Source organism: Seriola dumerili, unplaced genomic scaffold, assembly GCF_002260705.1.
Source record: "Seriola dumerili isolate Sdu_G_001 unplaced genomic scaffold, Sdu_1.0 BDQW01000822.1, whole genome shotgun sequence".
NCBI classification, from domain to species: Eukaryota; Metazoa; Chordata; class Actinopteri; order Carangiformes; family Carangidae; genus Seriola; species Seriola dumerili.
Window position 1 is genome coordinate 651,530 of NW_019175077.1, and position 24,955 is coordinate 676,484.

The following is a 24,955-nucleotide window of genomic DNA, read 5'->3' on the forward strand; positions in this document are numbered from 1 at the left end:
TCATGGTTTCCTTCTGCTCTTGCAATTTTACCTTGAATGTAGCAAGAGTCAGGGAGGTAAACAAATCCAGAACAATCCATAAAAACATCATCAGACAAAGAGCTCACAAAGAGCTAACAAATCAGAACCGTAAAGATAGAAAGGATAGGTGAGAAAAACATGTTTTAGCTGACAGCCACAGAGAGAGAGGGAAAGTGGGAGAACATCATCAGTATGTGATACTGTATATTGGAGTCATCTTGCAGCATAGCCAATGTTCTAGTGTGAAGCTGTCAATTATATGGGGGAAGTGGGATGTTTTCTAAAGAAGCTACTCCTAGAGTGAATGGCACACTACCATGCGCTTCCTCTAAGCCTATTTGCAACATATTGAGTGTAAGTGGCTCTGATTAAAATGTAATCAAGACTGACTGATCATGCAATTAACCAATATGTTGGAGTGTAAATACACTAGACGTGGTTTTGCAATCTGGCAAAAGCTAGACTCCAATCAATTCACTACTGCTGTTTTTGTAGTAACTTTTTTTTCACAGCGACAGCTTCTGAACTCATCAACATGCACTTCAAAATGTTGTCCCAAGTAACACACACACATCAACCACCAACGTCAACAGTCTTGCACTTTTTAGGGAATGACTCAAAAAAATAACTATTGAGCCTTAATCAACTTGTCCATATGTGTGATATACTTCCTGACCACAACGTTACAGATATTTGTACACCACGAAGATATTCATATACAGTTTAGATACACCCAGTGAGATGGACATTTACCCTTTAACAGTCAGATAGTGGGCATCAAAGGTCACATATAGCCGTGGTAGATTGTACTCAGTGTGGACTTGACCTTTCACTGACCACTTAACAAGGCTATTACATCATTACCTGACCTGTTATGAATCCCAGAACCATTCTTAGTACTGTATGTAGCAATTCAAACAATATCCACATAAAGACAAATACAGCTAACCCCAGAGTACAAATGAAGCCCTTTTAGGAGGAAAGCCCTACACACAGCACAACAATGATGTCTGGGTGTGTATATGTCAGGGATTTATTGGCTAGGCCATAAAAAGAAATAAATATATAACAGGGCGGGTAGAAAAAAACTGTGGAGTCTGGGAAATTTACCTCATCATAAGTAATTTTGATTATCAATAAATATAGAATCTCAAGGAAAAGTCTGATAAATCATATCTACGTAAACAACTGATCAAAGCACTTTGTAAGATATTTAACATAGAAAGTGGCCATACATTTTAATTTCAAATGCCTTAATTGTATGTATGTCTTATAACTGGTGTAGCAGCACTTAAAGAAAATGTTTTCATGTAATTCTAAGTAAAGGTGAGTATATCTGCTACTTTAAACCACACACAATGATCAGCCCTGACCATGACAGCCTGTATGTGACCTAATTCTGTGGAGGACCTTTGACAACTTCAGTGTCGGGGTGAGCCGTTACTCCCATGTTCCTCCTGCTAACAGCCTCAGCAAAGAGAGGTCAGCCATAATGAGGACAGACTGACAATAAAAGTGGAACAGTGGTAAGGTAAACGGACTGCTGCATCTGTGTGTGTGTGTGTGTGTGTGTGTGTGTGTGTGTGTGTGTGTGTGTGTGAGTGTGTGTGTGTGTGTGTAAGTGAAAGAGACAGAGACATAGAGAGAAAAAACAGGGCCTTGGACAAATGCAACCAACTACCTGAGTAAGACACCTTCAGCATAATTAAAAGCTTAAAGTATTCATCCCTTGAATTGTGAGACGTCAGCATTCACATCAGGTACTAACAGGTCATTTAAGTCTATTTTAGTCAGTGTCAGTCACACTCACAAGTGCTGAAGGAAGGAAATGTGTGTTTCCAAGTCTTACAGTACAGTATGCCAGGTATACCAAACCCCAACAGTGTATAATTAAGACAAATATTATTCAATGTAAGCATTCTCTGAGGCTAATTCGTTTTGCACCAGACATGCTCCTATCAGTGTTGAAACAGTAAATAACAGATGACTAAGGTAAAAAAAGGTAACACAGAAATTATAGTTGTCATCAACACATCCGCACACACATAGACACAGACGGACACACACATGCAGACAGCTCAGCAGGACTATTGTAAAGTCAGTGCTGCGAAAGGCCAACTATTAAAGGATATAGTGGTTTGGACTGACTGTGCAACAAACAGGCTTATGATATATGGCTTGTCCTGCTGAGTGAATCAAGCTACTCAGCAACACGTCGCATCACATTCTGCCAAGTAGCGCGCCATAGCAGTGACTGCGGTGAAGGACACACACACAAACAAACATACACAAGCAAGCATATGCATAAATATCTGCATTAATGCAGGAGCAAACACAAAAGAAAATGTTGTCCTTAAAAGGTTTTTGGAGATGCATACTGGAACAAACCACAAGACGCTTCCACAAGTTCTTCTATCTGTCACTGCCAGAGGGTGCCAGGATGTAAGGCTCGAGCTTTTCTGTTTTCCTCAACCATAATCATCACACATATTAGCTGTAGGTCACTCCAGCAGATATTTATAGAAACCCCATCTTATGCAATCCACAGAACCAGACTCAGCTACTCTGAGTCAGACAGAGAGGCAGGAAAGAACAAAGAAAGGGGAGAGAGAGGGGCAGGGAATGAAAGTGAGCCAGATAGACAGAATGACACAAAAAGGGGCTATGACAAAAATAGTGAATGAACCTGCAGGCTGGGGAGAGTTTAATGGAAGTACAGAAATAAAGGAGTGACACTAAGAAAAACTAAAGTAAACCTAAGGAAGCCCAAAATGAAAAGGGAAGAAAAGACTTAAAATTTAGACTTGCATAAGATTTGTCTATACTATTCAAAGTCTTCTGAGAAAATATGAACAAAAAGTTTTTATTTCATTTTCTAATTGTATGCTAAAGAGGGAAACTGAAACTGAACAACTCACACTTTTCTACCTGCACTGCTACATAAAATGAATGGCTGTTTTTTTCTTGAAATGTCAGTTGAGTGGCACCATACTTTTAAACAAAATGTCATTTTTTATAACATTTTTCCTTCTTTAGGCCTGTGATAATGTAAAGCCACATGAAATCATCAACTCAACACAACTGTCCGCTTCACTTCAAAAGGACAGGAGCAGGTGACATGCAACAGCACGTTATGAGCCACAGTACTCATAGCTACGATTTAACAGTTGGTGCCTTAAACTGTGATGATGCAGCTTTCCAAACGGTGACAAATCTACACAAAGGCCAACAGTCGAACACATTCTGACATATTTCTATTCCAGCAGCACACTCTGGACTTTTGTGGTAGAATTTACTGAAATATAGATGTGAATCACTGTTAAACTTGCATTTGTAATAACTCATAAGGAGTGTTTCTTTATTCATCCTAATTTGTGAACAGCAAAAAATAGGACCTAAAGAGACAAAGCGTATTTTTTATTTGTAATGTCATGCAGACTTAGAACCAGGAAATGCTTTTGTGATGATGAGTTTGAGATCAATCTTGTAGACTCTAGTTTGAGCGTTTGCACCCACTCAGCTTCAGTGGTGCTTCCAACTGAGATTTTCACTGAAAAAAACTTTTTAGCTTTGGCCTCAATCCATTTCTGTAAAACTATGAGCTGTGTAACTCATTTAGGCTCTGAGGGATGCAAGTAAAATTTCAAAGTATTAGGATTAAAGTAAGTGTCAAAGAAGGTTTTTTAAGGCAAGTGGCCACACACCTTTTGCCATACAAAGAAATTTCAAGGTACATAATCCTGACTTTACTTTTCATTTGTTTCACCAGTGTTCCCACAACAACAACACTGTAATAAGTCTAGTTTCAAAGATGGATTTGACTAACAGGCTACAGTGGATATGGGGTGTAGGGGTTATATTTTACAGCACCTGTGGGCGTGTGCATGTGTTTGCATATTGCCTCTGCAGCCTGGTTGCATTGTCAGGCCTCCCCCTTTATTCATTCCTTTGCACTGTCCTAAGATATATACGTTAAGGTTACTTTTGAAAACTCCATGCTGTTAAGTAACCTTACATTAAGCTTTAAACTGCCCCTGGCAGTAACTCAGTTGCTCAATCTGGTGACCTGGCATGGAATGTCATTTTTATGTTGCCAATGGTATGAGAAACAGAGTACCTTATTAAGTGATGAGAAAAACAGCAGGGGAGGTAGCCTAAGGCATAAGAAGGAAATGTGCTGGCAGCGGCCCTGCTCTGTGTTATGCAATCCAAAAGAACAGTTTGAACATGTAGATCCTCCAAATGTGTAGATTTTTATGGTTGAGACTCAGTTGCCTATTAGTCCACAGTTCTGAGACACATGAATCAGACAGAAGAAGTTTATGGACATCCATGGACAAACACAGATAGATGAATTAAATGATGCCAATGAATTTAATTTTGAATTTGAAGTTCATTCAAAATGAAACATGGTCAGAGTCCTGAAAGACACTGCACGATGTAACTATAATATTACAGAAAGCCAAAGTAATGACATTCAGGCTAGCCTCTGTTCCACTAACTTCTGTAACTCAGAGTAATCTCTCATTCAGCATTTATTTAATGACTTTCTGAAAAAAAAAATGAAGTGTGTTCCTGGGATATTGTAAGACAAATCTGAATCCACTACAGCAGTTGCAATAAGAAATAGAAACCATTGTGACTTTAAAAAGTTAAAGAATGTTTACTTTGTGAGAAGTAAAAAAAACAAAAACTACAAGCTGGAGAGGGCAGGTTCTTTAGTCATAACTCTGTTTCATCAATATCCATAAAACTCACCAATGATCTCTTCTAAAGTCAGTTTTTCAGCTTCTAAGTTGTAATCTCAGCTGTCTAGAAACATCTACAGCACTCTGTCTCTCTGTCCTGCTGTTATTACAGACATGTCTGAGCTGGCTGTGACCTCTTGACTCGCTCAGGGACTCGCCTCTTCTGTTGAGAGCAGTGATGTTTAGCCTGTGAACATCTAGGGCGTATGGGAAATGGTCAGGAAACGATTGTTCCAAGGCTGTATTTTAGCTCTTAGCATAGTTACAAATGTCAATGGGAGTTTTGAAAGGTTTTCTTACTTATGGAACAGAACCCACAAATTCCAGTTTCACAGGTCTCTATAGGAAAGGACTTTTTGTGTTAACTTGAGTGATAGTCTAGCTGATAATATGGCTGATGTCATATATAATGTTCATCCTTCTCAGGCATTTCAAGTGACATTTGTGTGTACCTTACTTTACCCTTCAGGCTTAACACCACAGCCAGGTGACTGTAATCCATCTACAGACGACAGCTTAGATACAGAATAACAGCTTTGAATCTTTAGCTGTCTTGGCCTCACATACAACAGGCTATCTAGAGGCTGTGTAATCCACACCAAACTGCCACCTAAACATTAAGCTAAAAATCAAAAAGTGCTGTTTAAATCGATGAAGCTAACATGCTTAATAATGATCACATCATTAGTGAGCCCTCCGAGCTGTGTCTCTGTCACACCAGTGTCCATGAAACACCCCCGGATTCCTCAACCCAATACAGAGCTAAAGCGTTAGACAAAAATAAACTAACTCTTAAAAAATGTATAATAATTCAAATACTGTTAACATGTTAAAAAGAGGTGTGATCATTATTACATCAGTATATGTTTTCAAAGAAACAAAGAAACAAACAGAGCTCAAATGAGGCCAAATCATCTGTGCAAAAATTGCTGGTGCATTATTTAAACAAACTGGAAAGACATAACACAGTTTAGCATCATCTCTTCATTGATGCATTAAAATTAACACAAAATTAAACATACCAAAAACAATATGTCAGACATGATATACATTTTGTAGAAAGGTAGACTAGTGATATTTACAGAGACCATTTAGTTACAAAATTTCACAAAGTGTTGAAGTGTGAGATCAACCCAATTAAATCTGACCTATTAACCTCTTACCAAATAAATATTAATGTTCAAGTGACACCTGCTATGAAGCTAGTCGAAAATATCTATATTCCTGCCGAGATTAATTCATTCTGAATTCATTTTCAAAAGCAGCCACTGCTAGCTGTCCTCTGTCATACTGTCAACTGACCACTTCCACATGCTACAAAATCAAGCAGGACAACCACAGGCAAACATGAATAATGAGCAATAAAGCAGAGCAGCACTCCATATCAAAGGGCCAATATTCTTTTCCGTTTTATACAAACTATACTGTTGTCATCCATTACACTATGAACCCCATTGGAACAATTTCATACAAACCTATAAACAGATAAGTTTGAACTGAATGAATAAATGAGTGCCGCTGCTGACTTATTGCTCATCTCGTTTGTTTGCACATGTTGGAAAGCAGTTCTCTTCAATCTAAATCAGCAGATTGAATGTTCGGTAAACAGGTGGGCTTTACTGTAATAACTATGTTATAATTATTAGAAAAGGATGAAGGAGAATGTAAGAATGAAGGAATTTAAAGAACTACGGATTATATAGCCTTAGTCAGTTGATCAAGCACCAAATCTTTGAGTGTTATAATAATATGTGTAAAGCATTTGTAAAAGGTTTAATACTTTGGATTTGGTGCAAAAAAATATTTGTATATCCTCTGCCTGCCAAGTTACTGCTCTCTCCCCAACATATGAGTGGCCCAGTGCAAGTATTCACTAAAGGAAGAGAAGGAGAGCAGAGATAAGCTGTCTTGCATGGGAAGATCTGCTCTCTCATGACACAGAGCCCTAGGAGCTTATCCTACATGTACACAACAGGAAGCCAAGTAAGAGTTCACTGCTCTCTCTCTCTCTCTCTCTCTCACACACACACACAAATGCATGCAACAAAATCACGCAATACTAATATCATGGGAGTTGTAACTGCACAAAGCTTACTAAAGAAAACATAACTAATGATTTAGTGTACGAGTCCAGCAGACTTGCACCCAGTCACACATTTACAGTGACAGCATTGTAGCCAACCGATGGATAGCTGTCATCTCGTACTTGTCAATCAGCTGCAATAACACAAGGGCTGACAGTTGACAGCAAGTAGCTAAGGTTTAATGTGGCACATCAAAGTGACGAGGGAGACATAACTGTGAATCATAATATGAGGATTAGATGGTCTGACTCACCGAATGGTTGACTCCCCACATAAGCACGCTGAGCAGAGGGTCGCTGGCACGGAAGAGCTTCACTTTCTGAGCAACGAAGTGTTTTTTCTTGGTCTTCGTTTTACTCGCAATTGATGCGGCAATGCTGCTCGCCGAAGCCATCTTAAAGCAAATTGACTGGTTAATGCAGTCTGTGCGATAATCTCAACAGTGTCTTCCCTTGAAGCTGGCACAGTGGCCACCGGCTCACGATTCACTAACACCAATACTATTCATTTAGCCAGCTTGCAAATCAAAGTACCCCAATCCTTTTCTTCATCCAACGTCCCGCACAGCTTGACTGACGATATGGCCCTTCCTCTACAGGGACTGATATGGAAAAAATACGATGTGTTTTAAGTTAATACTGCTGCTCTCCCTCGCCTAACAGTCCGCCGCTTCCCTCAGCCCACATCACAAGTCACCTCTCTTCCTTCCTTAACTCGCCTGGAGCTCTCCGCACCCCTGCGATGTAAGGTCTCACTGAGCTGGCGTTAGCATAACCGAATAGCTTGCTAGCTAGCAAACATCAACGATAAATTTTGTAAAATTAAAAAACGTATAAAACGGGAAAAGCGCGAAGCCCCGTGACAGAAGAAAAACAAATTATAATGCAGCCTTAAAACAAATTGTTAAAATGACACGTTAATGAAGCTGAATAGCTAACTAAACGATCTTGTCTACCAGCTAACGTTGGTTTCTCCGACCTTCGCTAGCAAGCCAGCTTTGTAAGGTTAGCCAACCGACGGCACAAAGCAGAACGGGAGTCCGTTCACCAGCCAGCTACCATTAGCCTGCAAGCTAACTATTAACATTAGCTAGCAGCTCACAACTAGCAAGCGGCTCAGCTAACCTCCTACGCGTTTGTGGTCAGTCCGTAGAGATGACTAGGGCATATCCTGTCATGTTCTTTCCCCGTTTGAATTAAAACACCGAGGACCAGATATTTAAACGTGCTATCAACGGGTGGTCAATTTTGTCTGCAGCACTGAGGTTCATGTGTGCCGCTGTCAAATGACAGCTCGACAGAGGGGAGGTGACAGCCTGCGCTTTGCAGTGTCTGCTGCGCTGATTCGCTGCAACCCCCTCCCTTCACCGGACCTATGCTACTTTGCTGTGCTTTTTATAGCACACATGATCCTTTTTATATCTAAATTTGAATTATCAATTTCATATTGACAATTGACTTAATCAGAAATGTCTACCGAGTGTAAAAATATAAAAACTAACTGGATGTGTATCATTTTCAGGTGGATCTATGAGTGTGAGTGTGCATGCATGAGACCAGGTATTTGCCTTTGCCTATTGCAGCTCGTGTAATAATGCATTAGAAGAATAACCTGTACATCAACCCAGCCATCCCCCACCCGAGGCTTGCTTTAGCGTAGATTAATCACAGGCTCATTTCAGGCAGCAGTGATAATGTCCCACACCACCAGAGGTAATGTCTTTAGAGGACATTTGATTTTCTGGTGCAGACTGTGCTGTTTCCACTGGCACATTGCTGTGTCAGTGCCTCTCCAAGAGCAAGCGGCTTCACTATGCTGATGCTGTATAGAGCTCATTTGTTTTATGACTCATTCTTCACAGCAGCACTTTTACCTCAATACTATTCCTATGACCTACACGGGACAGACTCAACACACACACAAAGCCCACTCACTCACATGATGTCCTACAAATTCCCTTTTGATTTTTCAACATTTCCCCTATTTTATGGAGGATTCCCATCTGTTTATGCAAATGTGAGAATTATGATTATTAGTTGATCAGCAAGCATACTCAGATAACTGATCTCAGTCTATGTCACAGCTTTAAAGGATTCATATTTTGTTTTTGCTGTCTTTGGCACAGTCTTGTAATTCAACATGTCACTGTGCATTATTTTACTGTGAACTTTGCATTTTCATTGCGGTGTGCATTTGACGAATAAAACCCTTAACTAAACGTAGTTATAAGTTCTGACTACATTTACATCTATGTCAGTCTTGCGAATAAGCAACACTGTTGATGTCAGTCAACATTGTCCAATCCACAAATGAAACTCAATAACGTAATATATATCTATTAAAGATTAAACTGGCTTACCGATATGATAATAACCCTAGCTATAGCTAACGTTCAAAGTAATAAATGTTCAAACCCTTATATAGCCCAACGTGGCACCCGTTGCCTAGCAACGCAGTGTCACCTTCCGTTTCCAAAACACTAAACCTACTGTGTGGTTCTTCTGGTCGGCTAGCATTTATAAATCTTTGAGCTTGTCCCTTAGTTCGGAAAAATTTGGGTAAGTTGTAATGACTGTTTGAGATATCGAACCGCAAGCGTGCTTGTTTGTGTTGTTAAGAGTCATTTGTGAAGTCGTTTGCCAAGCTGAGTAGCCGGCTAAGACGTTTGGTTAGCTTTGTAGTTTCAGTTGCTAAGTCTGCATGTATTTATATTTACCTATAATCACTAAACACTAGACACGTTTAGTTAAAATTCAGTTTCTCTCTAAGGCCGCAGGATGGGAAAGAAAGTGAAGAAGGATAACGAAACTCCATGCAAGGAAACGGTGAGACATACTGTATGATGAAAGCCTTGTCCTCTTTACCCTTTGATCAAGCCTAGCTAATGTGTTTCTGAAAGGTACACAATTTTGTGTTCACTTAAACAGACGCCCTGAAAACATACCGTGCATCTCAGGGAGAGGATTATAAAGCATTTACATCTCTCTCTCACTCCGCACAGTTTGAGGCACTACCATTTGAGGGCAAAACTCCAGCAACAGTAGTCCTGCTGCTGAGCTCACCAGAGGAGGACATCCTAATCAAAGCCTGTGAAGCTCTCCACATATTTGCAGAGAAAGGTACAGTTGGCTACCCACTGCTAACCCTTACACATATACATTTTTTTTTTATTCATGGGCAACCTTCAGCTGAAAAGCACAATTTTTTACTTGTGGCTGACTACTTGTCTGATCTTATTTCCTGACATTAATTGTGAATTCTACACCATCATCTAATATGTTTTCATTCTACCCTCATGAAGACATTTGTATACTTTTGTATATCAAGAGCAGCTGACATGTTTAAAACTATCAACATGTTCTTTGTAATAAAAAAAGCCCTTTTATAATGTGTATTACCATCTTGAATACTGTCCCATTTTAGTTTAAGGCCTACTTCTGCCATATTCTAGTATAGCTTGCTCACATCTTCACTGATGATAAGTCCACACAGCCACTCAAGCTCTGTCTGGCACCATACTGAAGTTTCCTGTTCACTGTCTCCCCCTGTTGCTAGGAGATGAGAACAAGGTTTCTCTGCTGGATCTTGGGGCATTGGAGCCTCTCTGTCAGCTCATCACTCACAACAACAAGCTGGTCAGACGCAATGCCTTCATGGCCCTGGGCATCATGGCCATCAATGGTGTGTCAGACAACACGTGTCATCAATGGGGACTTGCCTACTGAGGAATTTGATGGCTTACAATGGAACTTATATAACTAGTGGCTAACTGACATGACGATTTCCTGACAGGCAGTTGACTCTGCTTAATGATTTATTGACTGGTTTCAGAATTGATAGTTTTGTTGGCTTAACAGACTGAGTGACTGGCTGATGAGTTGGCTCACTGAATATCTGAGGGGTTAACTTTGTCTCTTGTTTTCATTGAAAGGTGATGTAAAGAAGGCTCTGAAAAAAATGAATGTCATTCCATCGATTATACATAAACTGTCCCTTGAAGGTGAGTAATTTTGATTGTAAGATTAGTAGACTCCAAAGCATATATTTCTTGAACACTAGCAACAATAAAACAAAGAAAACCAAAGATGTCATGTCGTTTTCTCAGGCACTTTAAAAATATTTGTTACATACAATCATTATACAGCACATGCCTACTTATGCATGTATATTTCTATGTGTTTAATCCTTTATGTTTCTGTTTTGTTTGTTTTTTTACATATATTTTCTTTTCTATTCAAGAAGATACAGTCGTCCATGAGTATGCAACCCTGTGTCTGGCCCCTCTGTCACTGGATTTTGTCTGTAAGGTCCAGATCTTTGACAACAAGGGCTTGCCATCTCTAATTCAGCTTCTATCCAGTCCAGACCCAGATGTTCAGAAGAACTCGCTAGAGATCATCTTCAACCTAGTTCAGGTTACTCAAAGTCATCAATTTAGAGGAAGGTTACAGAGCTAATGTGGTTATAGGGCTTTTCATTGAAGACAAGTAGAAGTTATATTTATCAGTACCACAAAAGCCATTAAATACATCATTGTTTTAGAAGATATAGTGTTGGAATTGGTGAAATTCAAATTGTTTCAAAATCCTTGTTATCCTCTTGTATCCTCTGTTGTATTGTATGTGTGAAGGACTACCAATGTCGCCTGGCTGTTCATGAGTTGGGCGGGATCCCTCCACTTCTGGAACTGTTGAAGTCTGACTTCCCTGTCATCCAGCATTTGGCTTTAGAGACGCTGCAGAATGTTACAACTGATAAAGATTCACGCAGTACCTTCAGGGAGGACCAGGGATTTGACAAGCTCATGGATATCCTTAATAACACAGTAGGTGTGTGTGTGTGTGTGTGTGTGTGTGTGTGTGTGTGTGTGTGTGTGTGAGTGAGACAAAACAAGCTTTTGTGGGAACACGTATATCTTAGTCCCACCCCTTACTTTTAATAAGAATGAGAAGAAAAAAATATGCGATGTAATAATTAATAATAACTGCCTAAACAACTGCAGTTTTAACTACTATGCTGCACACAGATAGAATCAACTTCCTGATGATCTCAAATGCACCCAACTCTAGCCACTTTCAAATCTAGATCAAACACTCTGGTGTTCTCCTATACCTTTGGTTTCTCTTCTGCATTTTTATTTTTGATTGCTGCACTGGGGGGTAGCTTACAAGTTATTACTGCACTACATCTGTACTTCTGATCCATTATTGTTTTTGTCTATTTCTTTTTTATTTCATTTTATGTATTTCATTTCATATTATCTGTTTTAATCTTATTTTATTCTACCTTAATTGATTTTATTCTGGTTTTTATTGTGTGTTGTCTTTGAATGTCATTCTAAAGCTATTCCTTGTCTTTGTAAAGTACTTTGAATTACCTCAGTGTTTAAAACTAGCTATATGCACTGGTCAGCCACAGCATTAAAACTGGTAACTGGTTTTAATATTGTGACTGAAACTACAAAATATGTTCTAAATCACATTACTAATGGTTCAGAATGAACTCTTTCAACAGGCCACAGAAGAGATACACCGATCAGACACAACATGAAAACCAGTCACCTGTTTTAATGTTGTGGCTTAGTGTAAATAAACTGCCATGCCTTGTCTTGCCTATGTATGCATTTTATATTTGCACAATTAGCTGTAAATAGTTCCCTTTGAATTAGCACTCAACAATACCTTTTTTATCCCTATATTTTTAAATCTTACAGGACTGCAGTGACCTTCATGCTGAGGCCTTACGTGTATTGGCTAACTGTTTGAGTGACAGTGAGAGTGTACAGCTGATCCACAAGGATGGAAGACTGACAAGGCTGATGGATTTTTTAGTCAACCCCAACATACCTGAAATCCAGTCCAGTGCTGTTAAATGCATCGCCGGGGTTGCTCAGATCTGTAAGCTAGAGGGAGATGATACATTTCTTTTAACTTTTTAACAATAGATTTGAAAGTCATAATAACACGTTTGTGTGTTTAGCTGAAAATCGCATACTGCTCCATGAGCTTAATGTGGAGAAGGTTCTGGTGGAACTTCTGTCTGAGGCAGACATCGGCGTGAAAACATCTACCTGCCAGGCTGTGGCTGCCATGAGTTTCCACCTAGCCAGTCAACACCGCATCAGAGACCAGGGTACATAGACATTCACATAATCACCATATTATCAACACGCTGAGTACACGCTTCACGCTGTGAAGTGTGAATGAGTTTGATTTCTGTGTGTTTCAGGTGGTATCCCTGCAGTGGTACAGGGGCTGAGCAGTGAGAACCTGAAGCTGAGAGAGGCAGCAACTCAGGCCCTCTCTAACCTCACACATAGCAACCACCTCAACGCATCGTGAGTGACAGACAACTTGAGCGCATTTATATACACACCACTATCCTCTTGGAATGAGGCAGGTATTTTTTGTCCTATTAGATAATGTAAATGCCATTGCCACAGTAAGTTACACAAAAAAGAACTAGAAAACTTTAAGGTGCATCAGAGGATGCATGCTACAAAATTTTAACATTATAGCTTTTTTGCCAAATGTGTTAAACAGTTAGTGATAAGTTTGCAATCTCTAAAAATGAGGCTTTGAAGGAAGCAGTATGCCCTCCTCTCCACTATTTCACTATTTCAATGATTTAATGCTTCATCTGTCTCCTCATAGTTCTCTCTCACTGAATATCTCTTTGCTCTCCCCTTCTCTCTTCCACATTTTTATTCTCCAGACAAATCCTCTCTGCACCCATCATCTCTCACTGCCTGACTTCATATTTCAATATTACTGTCTCCTTCAGTTCTCAGGACACTACGAGTTATTTCTACCTCCCATGCAGCATTCTGTCACTATCCCTGTTCCTACTGTTAGTTTTCTTCTATACACTACTTACAGTATCTTTCTGATACACATGTCCCATAAATGCCATGTTGCCATATGCATGTATCCAGACTGCATTTATAGTCAAATCTGTGGGTTTGCAGTAAATCTTCCATCCATTTCTATGGTATTTTCCAGTGCAGTGTATGAGGCAGGAGGCCATCAGATCCTTGTCCAGCAGCTCTATGGAAGCTGTTCCAGGACGGTAGCCAATGCTGCTGCCACACTTGGCCACATGGCAGGACAGGAAGGTATCCGCTGCAGCATCTTGTCACATGGAGCCATACAAGCTCTGGTTGAGCCCTTGAAGTCCACAGATACACGGCTCTTGATCCGCACCACACAGTGTTTGGCAGTGCTAGCGTGTGACACAGAAGCTAGGGCAGAGGTTGGTGTTTGGATGTGTCTAATGACTGCTCAGAATGCTGCCTTGTTATCATGATTGTGAATTACAAAAGTATAATAATGAAATTTGGAGATAAAGGAAATATCAGTTAAATTTACTAATACTGTTCTTATTCTTATCACACAACAAACATCTATAAAACAAACAAATGTTCATTATAAATAATAGTAAATAATAGTTTACTATGAATTGTCCTGCAATATTTAATATGCTTTCCCTGAGTAACTAAAATTCAATGTCCCACATAGCTTCAGAGTGCTGGAGGCCTTCAACCACTGGTCAATTTGCTGCGATCCAATGACAAGGAGATATTGCACAATGCATGCTTGGCCATTACTCTCTGTGCCAGTGATGTACCCACCACTGTGGAGATGTGCAAATTTGGGTAAGACACTAGAGGTCCATTGTTGAGTAATGTAAGCTACTACAATCAGAGGTGGACTAAGTACACAGCTCCATTACCTGAGTCAAAGTATAGATACCCCTGGTCAAATATTACTCCAATGCAAGTAAAAGTTGTTCCGTCCCATTCTTACTTGAGTAGTACTGGAGTACTTGATTTTAAACATACTTAAGTATCCAAAAGTAAATTTCTTATGTCAACATTGTATTGTTCCACAGTGCATTTACAGAACTGATACAACCTACTGTATGCACTGACTTACTGTAAAACCTGCAGAATAAAAAGCTTGTAGAATATGCTACAAAGCCTGTGGAAATTGACATATAAACCCAATTGAATCAACAACAGGACAGCCATTGTGGTTTTCATATTTCTTTTTTTTGTAGGCAATGATGATGTTTGGTTGTGGTAAACACAGCAAACATTTAAAAAGAAATCTTTCTTATTCCTAAAACTTCAAACGTAAGATAAGGCCTTGGGTGCTCTGGTGAAGAATCTTCTGCCCCATGTTTATCTAGTGTATCCATTGTTAGGCCACTGCCAAGTTCAAACTTTGCTGTTCAGAAATGCAGCAAGCACAAGTAAACGAACTTGGTTACTGTCCACCCCTGACTACAATTCAGCATTGAAAAAGCACAGTAGAAGTGTAGTGTTGGAGCAATTCATCTCTTGAATAACCAGTAGATGGCAGTATAGAACAGCATAATACATGGCCATGTGGTTAAGTATGGGTCATTTTTTTCATGTGTTTATATTTGCTTATATGTGCATTTTTATATGTATCATAAATATCTGAGTATCTGTATGTGCTGGTGTGCTTGCTGTGTTTATGTTTGCCAGAGCCCTAGAAATGCTTCAGGAAATCAACCAGTCAGTGAATCGTAGTAGCAGTTTCAGCAAGATGGCCATGATCAGCCTGATTAACTGCAACTTGCCTGTGAAATACAGCCTGACAGGTCATTTGGCTTCCACTGACATTATTAGTGATGGTTTCTACGATGCCGGGAAGGTGAGTGCACTATTGCAATTTATGTGCTACAGAAGTCAATTCAAGGAATGTAGATTAAATTTGAATAAACAGGTGTTACAACTCCAGATTTCATTTTGGAACCTAAACTTGCTGTCAAGGTTTCAGCAATGTGATCACAGTAACAGGAAATTAGTTTTCTCTGTTCCCTCTATCTTTCACAAACAACAGATGAAATGTAAGCATTTTGATGGTTAACATATAAGGCTCATTATTTCACGTGATAACATGGTCGTTCTTTGTCTCTCTCTCTCTCTCTCTCTCTCTCTCTCTGTGTTAGGTTCCTGCAGGTCAGAGGATTCTGACTCTAGAGGAGCTGTCCAGGCAGCCAGTTAACCAGCACCGGCCCATCATTGTTGTCAACACAACAGAAGAGTATGAGTCCAATATCACAACACATGGATTAAAAAAAATTGTCCTAAAATTACATACATAAAATATAAAGTGCATTTCTCATCATGGCTTTCCACATATCCCTTAGTGCTTTCGTTTTACATTTCAGAAAGCTGTTTTTAAGTAATCCCCAAACTATTACAACTAACTCAACCCCTTACACTAAACATAGAGCGGGAAATTAACCAGAGCAACCATACAAATAGCAGTGGACCATTACGCTCCTGCACTATTTGATACAATTTATTGTGGCTGTTAGATCACCCTCCCCTTGTCTGCTCCAATCCAGTGCTTCACTTTTCTTCCCTTCTCTCTTTTTTCTCCCTCTCCCCTGTTGCCTTCATTGTACCCCATTAGTGTGGCCTCACAGGGTAAATGATCCCATTTTTTTTTTTAAAGATGGTAACACACGTAGAATAAAAGAGCCTTTGTGTTTAGATGAATGGGCTTCTGAACTTACACAACCACAAACATACACAAGTGCACATGCATGCACGACCATGAAGATGCAACTCAAGATGCTTTTACATAATACCATGTGGACTGAGACACACAAACAAAAACACATTATATGTGTTAAAGGCTGTACATGCATGCACACACTAACGCTTTCAGCATTCAGATGAATTAACGTTGCCAAAGAAAAGAGTACCCCCTTACGGTACCTCAGGTCCACCTCATTTCCCGCATGCCCCCCCTTCATCCAGCATACACATGCAACATCTCAGGCATTCCTAAGCAGGGTGTTATGTAATCCATCCATGGGATCATCCATGGCTTAGTACGAGACAAGTTAAATTTTTCAAAGCAAAATCCCTCATACTAGAATTAAATTTTTTTTTTTTCTGCCTTTGTCTCCTGAGCAAACATGGTGCCTCTTAGCTTTTGCTCCCATTTGTCTGCAAGATATTCTAAGGATCTAAGAATGTAGTAAACTGGTAAGACATGAAGATGAACCAGCTCCAGAAGTTTTGCAATCAGAAAATTCTAATCGTTTTAGTCATCAGCCTTTAGTCATCACCCTTACGTTTTCTTCCATCTAGAAATATATACAGTATATGTATGTGTGTGTATATATATATATATATATATATATATATATATTTATATATATATATACATATACACACAGATATTGATACACAATATATGTATTGTATATTGTGTATCATATTTTTAAGACACTGACTCAAATTTCTTTTTAAATGTACTGTCTCTGTCTACAGGCAGAACAAAGACGGTGACAAACAGAAAGATGAGAGCCAGCCTGGGTCTCCTACACAGAAACCATGGAAGATGATGGATGATGTCTCATTGCAGGTTCTAGTTATAGAGGCCAAAAAATCCATCCTCCGAATGAATGATGAACGAGAGAAGTATGCTGCCTTGGCCAGGTGATAAATGAATGCAGGCAGGATATAACCAACATCAAGAGATGTCACGAGGAATTGAGAAGAAAAATCATGTGATATTAATTGATTGGCAGTCATTGTTATCTGGATCTCCAGAATCATGGAAACAAACCTAATCAACACACCCTTGAAAGTGTTTTTGCACACAAACACCACACTAAAAATGACAGTGGCATGAAACAGCATCGTGCAGATCCAGATACATGGTTGATAACACAATAGATAACATACCATTGTGAGATCTCAGGATACAAAACAAACACTTCACAAATGTTGAGGGTTTCTGCATTGTAACTTGGTTTTGTGTACATGGATTTGGTTGTCAGGCTGGTGAGTGAAGCCATGGGTGGAGCAGTGGAGAAGGAAAAGTTGCACAAATTCTCATGGGTGCTGCACCTCAGCGAACTCAAGTTTCAGCTTCAGTCTAATGTGATTCCCATGGGATTGATCCGCAGGGGAATCTACAGTCATAGGGCACTTCTCTTCAAGGTAACACCGAACTACCTATCACACAGTACGATCAGCTTTTTCTCACTGTGCCAGTCTTTTACTTCTTCATTTTAATCTTTCTTATCCTATCTTCCCTTACTTTCCAGGATTTATATTTCACCATCATCTCATGATATCTCTTTTAAACTCCCTTTTATCCTCCACATAGTATTAGTTTCCCTGTTTTCTTTTCCATCCCAGTTTCTCTTCTTTCCAAATAATCATACCCCGACCTGTCTCTTCTCTCTAACTTTTCAGTGTCTGGCTGATTGCGTTGGAATGAGCAGCACACTTGTCAGGGGCGAGTACGACCGGGCTTGGAACGAAGTACTCGTCTTCAGTGGAAATCCTTCCGGCAATGGCCGCTATTTACAGCCCGCCCGCTTCATAGTAGACCTCATGCACCAGCCTGGAAGCCTATTGGCAACCAATACTCCTGCTGCTGTGAAGTACCAGACTATATAGACCAACATTGCTGTGTAGAAATACAATACTATACAGAATTATGCTGTGACAAGACTGATTTGTATTGTACCCTATATATTTGTCAGTAGACCTTTAAACCATACAATAGCATTATTCAAATCCTGACTTGATTATTTTGGTACATACACAAGTCAAAAAGAAAAAAACAAGTCTTATCAGTGTTGTAATAACAGGTCAAACAATGTGTCAACAGAGTCCAACTCAAGTAAGTTACAGTTGGTCAGCAAGTGGTCTTTACCTTCTGTTTCTGCCTCAGCTGAGGTCAGAAAATCTATTTTTGTCAGTTATTGGATCATTTATTAACCATGAGACATATTGCGTGTTAACATTACACAGCACCAAAAAAAAAAATCATCTTATGTGTTTTTTGTTTGTTTGTTTTTGTTTGTTTTTTGGGTAGTTTTGTTGGAAAAAAAAATCTTAATATTTACCGTCAGCCTGATTTATTTTGCCCTAACTAAGCTCACACGTTAACATTATGATGCTCTTTGCACGCTGCCTAGCAATAAAAAGCCAACAAACCTAATCGGCTTTGACCTATATAGCTTGAAGTGTGATTTTTGACCGGGTCACCAGGCTAACAGCCTGGATCAGCCGAGAGAAGACCGGCGAGAACTCGCCGCGGCGTAAACAATCCCGACGCAGCGAGTGCACTTGTCTCCCACTGAATCCTGCTCTTGATTTAGACCACACTGACAAACTCGATCATCCAGACTACACACAGCAGCAAACATGTCTCGATTCGTCTCTCGTCTCCTCGTTGTTGTTTCTCACCATGCGACAGCCAGAGCCGTGGTGTCACCGAGGAGGATCCCGGTGTTCATCCGTCCTGTTTCCACATCTCAAGGGACTGGGGGTGCGTTTGGTTTCCTTATTTGGCACTTTTTTTTTTTTTTTTTTTTTTTTTTTTTTTTCGGATACACAATATACAAACTTGTAGCTGCTAATCCCTGCAGGTGCACCATGCTGTAGTTTTCTCAAATTGGATATTAGGACATTTCAGTCTGTTGAGGCAGTTTGGTTAAGCTGTGATAAGAAACAGGCGGCAACAGGTTCCTGTTTGTACAAACAGGACTGTTAGCAATGGTGTCTGTTTTTCTCACACCTTATGCTTAATCGTGACTTTACTGTTCACTGATCGTTTAGTTGAAAAATTTATAACATTTTGATATTGATATTTTTGTAATATCTATAATATTAGCAGGGTTTATGAATAAATGCTCGACTGGTTGAATGTTATATACTTTAGAAGTTCGGGTTGTGAAATGTGAAATTGTTATGACTGTTTCGTTAAAGAATATGTTACCTTCTTCTCTGGTGGCCTTCTCACTTCAAGCAGTTTGTTCCAAGTCACGTGATAACAAACATTTTTCTCAATTTGGCTCCAAAGTCCTCATGGTCTGTGGTGTTAATGTTGTGTGGAGATTGTTTGAATGTGTCATTGATGGGCAGTTGCCACAATCAATCTTATTTTTGCTTTATATGTTACATACTGATGGACCAATGGATGTAATTATTTCCAGTGTAGTATCTTCAGATGCACATGCTGCAAACCATTATGTGACTCATTCATTGCAACTTCTGCTTTCTGCAGGCCTGCAGTCTCTCACCCGCTATGATGAGACCACAGACTGGCAAAAGAAACTCACCCCAGAACAGTATGTAGTCACCAGAGAGAAAGGGACTGAGGTGGTAAGTTTCATATGTGAAAAAATACAATAAGTTGTGAAAATAATGTTTAATAATAATGCCAATGCAACATTGTGTTCTGAATTAATAAATGGAAATGCAAACATGATCATTAACACAGGGATTTTTGTCAAACAAACACTATCTCAGTCAAACAGACTGACATAGATATTGTCTCATAATCAGCACAGTTCCAGGTGGACTTTGATCATCACTTTATTGTTGACCTGAGACAAGATTAACCAGTTCAGCTACAAACCTTTCGTATATTATGAATTAAGAAGCTGCTTGATAAACAGCGGAACTTGAAACACAAAGTGATTTTACATGTAATAAGAATAAGAATAAGGTCAAGTCACTGTGTTGCTCTCACACAACCATGAGCTTAAAGACACAATACTAATATGATGATACTCTGTTACTCGTGTCTCTGCTCCTAACACTGTTTTGGTGTGTGTGTGTGTGTGTGTGTGTGTGTGTGTGTGTGTGTGTGTGTGTGTGGGTGCTCGCAGCCCTTTAGTGGCATCTACCTTAACCATTATGAAGTGGGGATGTATCACTGTGTCTGCTGTGAGGCTCCACTCTTCAGGTAACCGATTACTCTGGAGGGTCAAAGTAATATTTCATACACACATTCACACACACTTATTTTTATATTTTATTCTCGTATAGGGCATATTTGTTAATATTGTCAGACTACAATCTTCTACAGAAAATACTTCAATTTCTACCACAACAATGTTTAATGGAGACTCATTCCATCCTCTTTTCTGTTAGTTGTTGATAAATGCTCATTGAGAAAATGTTGCTCTCCTTGTTGACAGTTCAGAGGCTAAGTATGACTCAGGGACAGGCTGGCCGGCATTCAAAGAAGCTCATGGGACATGGGAGCGGGATGAAAGTCACGCCTCCGTCATTCGTCGCCCTGACAACAGCCTGGGTAGTGCTGGGACAGAGGTCCTTTGTAAAAATGTGAGTTGTGTTCTGAGCTATGAAGCCAAAGTTCAGTTTGCTTATCATAGCTGCTATAGGTAATATAGCATTGTCTGCAGTTTTTTATAGAGCAGTGTAGCTCAGAATTAAAAATGTGCATTTCATTTATATTTTGCATTCAGGATTTCATTCAAAATTCTCTTGAAATACACTGTATTTTTGTTTGACCGTTACATTTTTGGTGTGTGTTTTGCAGTGTGATTCCCATCTGGGACATGTGTTTGATGACGGACCAGACCCAACAGGTCAGCGGTTCTGCATCAACAGTGTGGCCCTCACGTTTAAACCCAGAGAAAACAACAAACCTGAGAAGCCGGAGGAAAACTGATGAACTATACAGACTTGCCTAAACCACTGAAAAAACACTTACTGTATGTTTCCCAGTCCTTTGTAGGAGGCAAAATGAAGGTCATGGTTTTGACCAATACAGGTCTGGAAGTGAGAAGCTTTGTGTGTTTTAATGTTTGAATTTTGGTGTAAGTGGACATCCTGGGGTTTATTAAACTGAAATAAACTCTTATTCAGAAGAACTTGGTTATATGCACTGGAGAGAAGACTACAAATCTGCTGATCATATACTGTATTACATGATTCACACAAAGGGTCACCTCAATTACCTAATGAAAAACATTCTCCCTACCCTAATCACTGTATTGTTTTGGTTTTTTTTTGTTTATTTTATTGTTTCCTGATTTTTTTTTTGAACTGAATGATCTTTAAAAATGAGAAACATGAAACTTTAGTTTAGGACATAGTGGCTAACCCCAAAAAGAACTGTCTTTAACAGCATTATTATGTTGTCTTCATGTCTGAATACACTGGCCCTGAATTAAGACTACTCTTTCTGTAGAGATTGTAAAACACGGGAAAGTATAACATTGCTGCCTCTTGAGTTTTTCAGTCTGGTGCCACATGTACAAATCCAAATGCCTTGTCTGTTTCAGTAATTGCACAGAATCGACTGATAGTTTGTCAATAAATGCACATTTTGTTTGTTCTCTGAATCCATGGTTTTGATTTACTGTTCTGCACAGTTTTCAGGATTTATAAGCCAGTACTAAATGAGAGTTTAATGCTGCCCTCTGTAGTTCAGATGCACACACTGCAACACTGCAACACTGCAGTATGGCCTTGTCTCTGCCAGTAAACCAAGTTAATATTTAACATTACTGGCCATCCTCTGTTTGGCATTGTTTGTGTTTTGCAATATGTCTGTCTATGCAATTCCTCTGTGTTTTAGTGAAGGGGAAGAGAACAGACAGAGACAGGGGAGACAGAAAAACCGGAGAAGGATACAGGAAGCCGACAATCCTGATTCTTGAGTGTATTACTGTCAGAGTAAGGATGGCTGGAGTGTGGCGATGCATCTTGGCAATGATGCTATTGATGTGTGTGTGTCTGTGGGATCACAGTGAGGCCGTAGGGGGGGCTGTTAGTAGGAAGCGAATCAAGGCACCAGTGTACAAGAAGCCAAAGATCACCCCTATTGATGTGGCCCCATCACCACAGCACATAGACATAAATCGGGTAAGAAACTGGTGGGAAAGGCTAAGCATATTAACTACTGTAACTACTGTTTGACTGTGTATTATCGCTTTATTATTCACATGTCTGCATATTAACCGCTGCTTTAAATAATTATCTCTAGGTTGTCCAGGTTGTGTTTGATATAAAGTGACCACTTTAAACTTCTGTTCAAAATGAATTGTGACAAGGCTGGAAAAAGTTTTATGAAACAGCTGCGATGGAAAGAGAAGGTCTCATTTAACTGTTCGGTGAATTAGGGGAAGACTGTTTCCAGGCAATGGACTGCAGCTGCAGCCTGAGTACACCTCAGTAAAGAGTTCACTGTGCTGATACTTGACCTTTGCATGCTGACAGTTTGATTTTGTTTCTCACTTGTTTGTACCATAATGGCACAATCACTCATATAAACAGAACTGCAAAAAAAAAAATCAATGGCATGTTATCACAACATATGAGCCAAAAAGAGGTATTTATTGCTTTGAGGAGAACATGAGGCAAGTGAACATTGTGAAACAAGGACATTTTGTGTCACTTTCCATATGCTGGCTTATCCAGCAAGTTTTTGTCCTCAGTTAACATATTAATAATTTGAAAATATATTAAAAGCTCAGATTTAAATGTTATTTCAGGGGGTTGACCTCTTGAAACATTCTACCCATGTACCCATGCTAAAAATGGCTGATTAACATATTCTTCCAGTGCCTCAAACATGCAAACATATGAGTCTGCTTGGTCATGGATTGGTCTGGGGGCGGGCAATGTGGACATGCTTGTGTAATTGTATCAACATGGTGTTTTAAGCAATAAGGGGGATTGTCAGTGAAATGGAATTTGAACAGAATGAAAGATAATACAGCAGGACATTTGAAACAGACCTCTTTTCATTAACAGAGTGGAGAAAGTTTCAGGTATTACCCTTAATAATCCTGGTGATACCCTGGTAACATAAGGCAGATCCTGTGTAGAAAGGGTGGACAAGGTCATGAACAATGTGATAAGGTGAAAAGATAGTCAATCTTAAGTAAAAAAAACTTGCTTTAGTGGGAGAGGTAGCGCGTTTTCTGTTTGCAAAGTTTATATCTGAGGCTCAACATATATGAAAACATCCTTTTTATGTTTTGTGTCCTCTGTCTCCGTCCACTTTGCCTGATCCTTGTATGTGTTACAGATGACAGGAGTATGGTACCTGCTGAACGTTGCCTCCAAATGCTCGTACCTGATGAATCATGGAACCAGAGCGGAGCCAACACACATTGAAATCACATGTCCCCTTGCCTGTGACAAAACATTGTTTGTCAGCACTAAAACACGATTGTAAGTCCCCACATACTGTGCATTTAGTGACTTTTCAGTACCGGAATTTACCAGCAGAGGGTGCAAATAAGTCATATTTCTCTCCACTCACTTCTTGCTGACTTCATGCTCAAACCACATGTGCTTGATTTTATTTGTGTATCCAAAAACAGGAAGAAGGAGGCAGAACAGTTAATTCCATCAGCTTTCCCTCATCATTTTTAAAAACGTTTAGGTCAACTTGACCTGGTTATTGCAGCAAGACTCAAAAATTAAATGGAAAAAAAAATATGTTGTTTTGGTGGGGCATTCTGTGAAATCTTTGTTGTGATGAGTGGGTTATGAATCATTTTTGGCCCAAGCAGGGGAAAACTTTTTTTTTGTTTTTGTTTTTGCTCTGTCCCTCATGCAACGTTAGAAAATGTGTTCAATCAGAGGCCTGAAACAGAGACAGCACGTTAGATAACAGAAACTTGTACACAGTAAATTACCAAAGTTCACTTTACCAGAATATACAAAACTGTGAGCCAAATATAAATTATATGTTCTGTTCTGTTTTGTTCTGTTCTGTTCTCTTGTCAGTAATCACCAGTGTTGGGAGATACAACAGGTCTACCAGCTCACCCCAACCACAGGGCGACTAACACTTAAAGGTCAGTCTTTCTATTTTATGACTTTATTTAGCATGGCAGTAATTCACTCTGTCTCACCATTCTGTCTGTTATTTCCACCAGGACCTCATCCACATCTGAACACTGACATAGTGATTGCAGATACGGACTACAACTCATATGCAATCATGTACTATCAGAAGTTGGGCAAGATGACCATGAAGCTCTATGGTGGGGTCCCTAGGCCATGTGATCTTTGTTTGGTATTTTAGATCTCAAAGCCAGCTGGTGGTTATGGATAAATTGAGACTACACTGGATGTTAAAAATATACATTTGTGATGTCATAATGTTTGCTTCTGTGCTTTTTATACAGTCAGGTCTGTAGACGATCTGTCAGAGCCAGTGTTGACCAAGTTTGAGCAGCTTGCTGAAAAACAGGAGTTGGGCCTGGCATACCTCTTCCCTTTCCCCACATACAGTACGTCCACGTCCACCTGAAAAACTAAAT

At 39.5% G+C, this 24,955-nt stretch overlaps 4 protein-coding genes across 6 annotated transcripts in view; 3 read left to right on the forward strand and 1 right to left on the reverse strand.

The window, feature by feature from the left end:
- pip4k2a (phosphatidylinositol-5-phosphate 4-kinase type 2 alpha) overlaps positions 1–8,134 on the reverse strand; it is a 28,757-nt gene extending 20,623 nt beyond the window's left edge. For all 3 annotated transcript variants that reach the window (XM_022766249.1, XM_022766248.1, XM_022766247.1), the window contains exon 1: positions 7,107–8,134. In XM_022766249.1, the coding sequence (XP_022621970.1) occupies positions 7,107–7,247 (141 nt within the window). In that variant the 5' untranslated portion in view covers positions 7,248–8,134. The remainder of the gene's footprint in view (positions 1–7,106) is intronic.
- A 1,192-nt stretch (positions 8,135–9,326) lies between these two features.
- Positions 9,327–18,611, forward strand: armc3 (armadillo repeat containing 3). The gene is made up of 17 exons (XM_022766283.1): positions 9,327–9,411; positions 9,623–9,678; positions 9,855–9,972; positions 10,409–10,534; positions 10,785–10,853; positions 11,093–11,268; positions 11,484–11,678; positions 12,567–12,750; positions 12,833–12,985; positions 13,082–13,190; positions 13,855–14,104; positions 14,371–14,507; positions 15,366–15,534; positions 15,833–15,927; positions 17,172–17,339; positions 17,684–17,846; positions 18,105–18,611. The coding sequence occupies exons 2-17, from the start codon at positions 9,631–9,633 to the stop codon at positions 18,309–18,311; spliced, it is 2,367 nt and encodes a 788-aa protein (XP_022622004.1). The 5' UTR covers positions 9,327–9,411; positions 9,623–9,630; the 3' UTR covers positions 18,312–18,611.
- Positions 18,612–18,912: 301 nt separating this feature from the next.
- On the forward strand, positions 18,913–22,018 carry msrb2 (methionine sulfoxide reductase B2). Its single transcript, XM_022766284.1, has 5 exons — positions 18,913–19,188; positions 19,927–20,024; positions 20,534–20,610; positions 20,846–20,993; positions 21,211–22,018. The coding sequence occupies exons 1-5, from the start codon at positions 19,065–19,067 to the stop codon at positions 21,340–21,342; spliced, it is 579 nt and encodes a 192-aa protein (XP_022622005.1). The 5' UTR covers positions 18,913–19,064; the 3' UTR covers positions 21,343–22,018.
- A 222-nt stretch (positions 22,019–22,240) lies between these two features.
- The window catches only part of c8g (complement C8 gamma chain), a 4,296-nt gene continuing 1,581 nt past the window's right edge, over positions 22,241–24,955 (forward strand). Inside the window, exons 1-5 of the mRNA XM_022766320.1 lie at positions 22,241–22,541; positions 23,710–23,855; positions 24,417–24,487; positions 24,569–24,676; positions 24,821–24,925. Of these exons, the coding sequence (XP_022622041.1) occupies positions 22,359–22,541; positions 23,710–23,855; positions 24,417–24,487; positions 24,569–24,676; positions 24,821–24,925 (613 nt within the window). The 5' untranslated portion in view covers positions 22,241–22,358. The remainder of the gene's footprint in view (positions 22,542–23,709; positions 23,856–24,416; positions 24,488–24,568; positions 24,677–24,820; positions 24,926–24,955) is intronic.

Bases quoted from the DNA above. Each gene is read 5' to 3' on its own strand.
- armc3 (XM_022766283.1), top strand. From the start codon at position 9,631: ATGGGAAAGAAAGTGAAGAAGGATAACGAAACTCCATGCAAGGAAACG. The intron at 13,191-13,854 runs GTGAGTGACAGA...GGTATTTTCCAG, and splicing joins AGCAACCACCTCAACGCATC to TGCAGTGTATGAGGCAGGAG. The intron at 15,535-15,832 runs GTGAGTGCACTA...TCTCTGTGTTAG, and splicing joins GTTTCTACGATGCCGGGAAG to GTTCCTGCAGGTCAGAGGAT.
- msrb2 (XM_022766284.1), top strand. From the start codon at position 19,065: ATGTCTCGATTCGTCTCTCGTCTCCTCGTTGTTGTTTCTCACCATGCG. The intron at 20,025-20,533 runs GTAAGTTTCATA...GGGTGCTCGCAG, and splicing joins GAGAGAAAGGGACTGAGGTG to CCCTTTAGTGGCATCTACCT. The intron at 20,994-21,210 runs GTGAGTTGTGTT...TGTGTTTTGCAG, and splicing joins CAGAGGTCCTTTGTAAAAAT to TGTGATTCCCATCTGGGACA.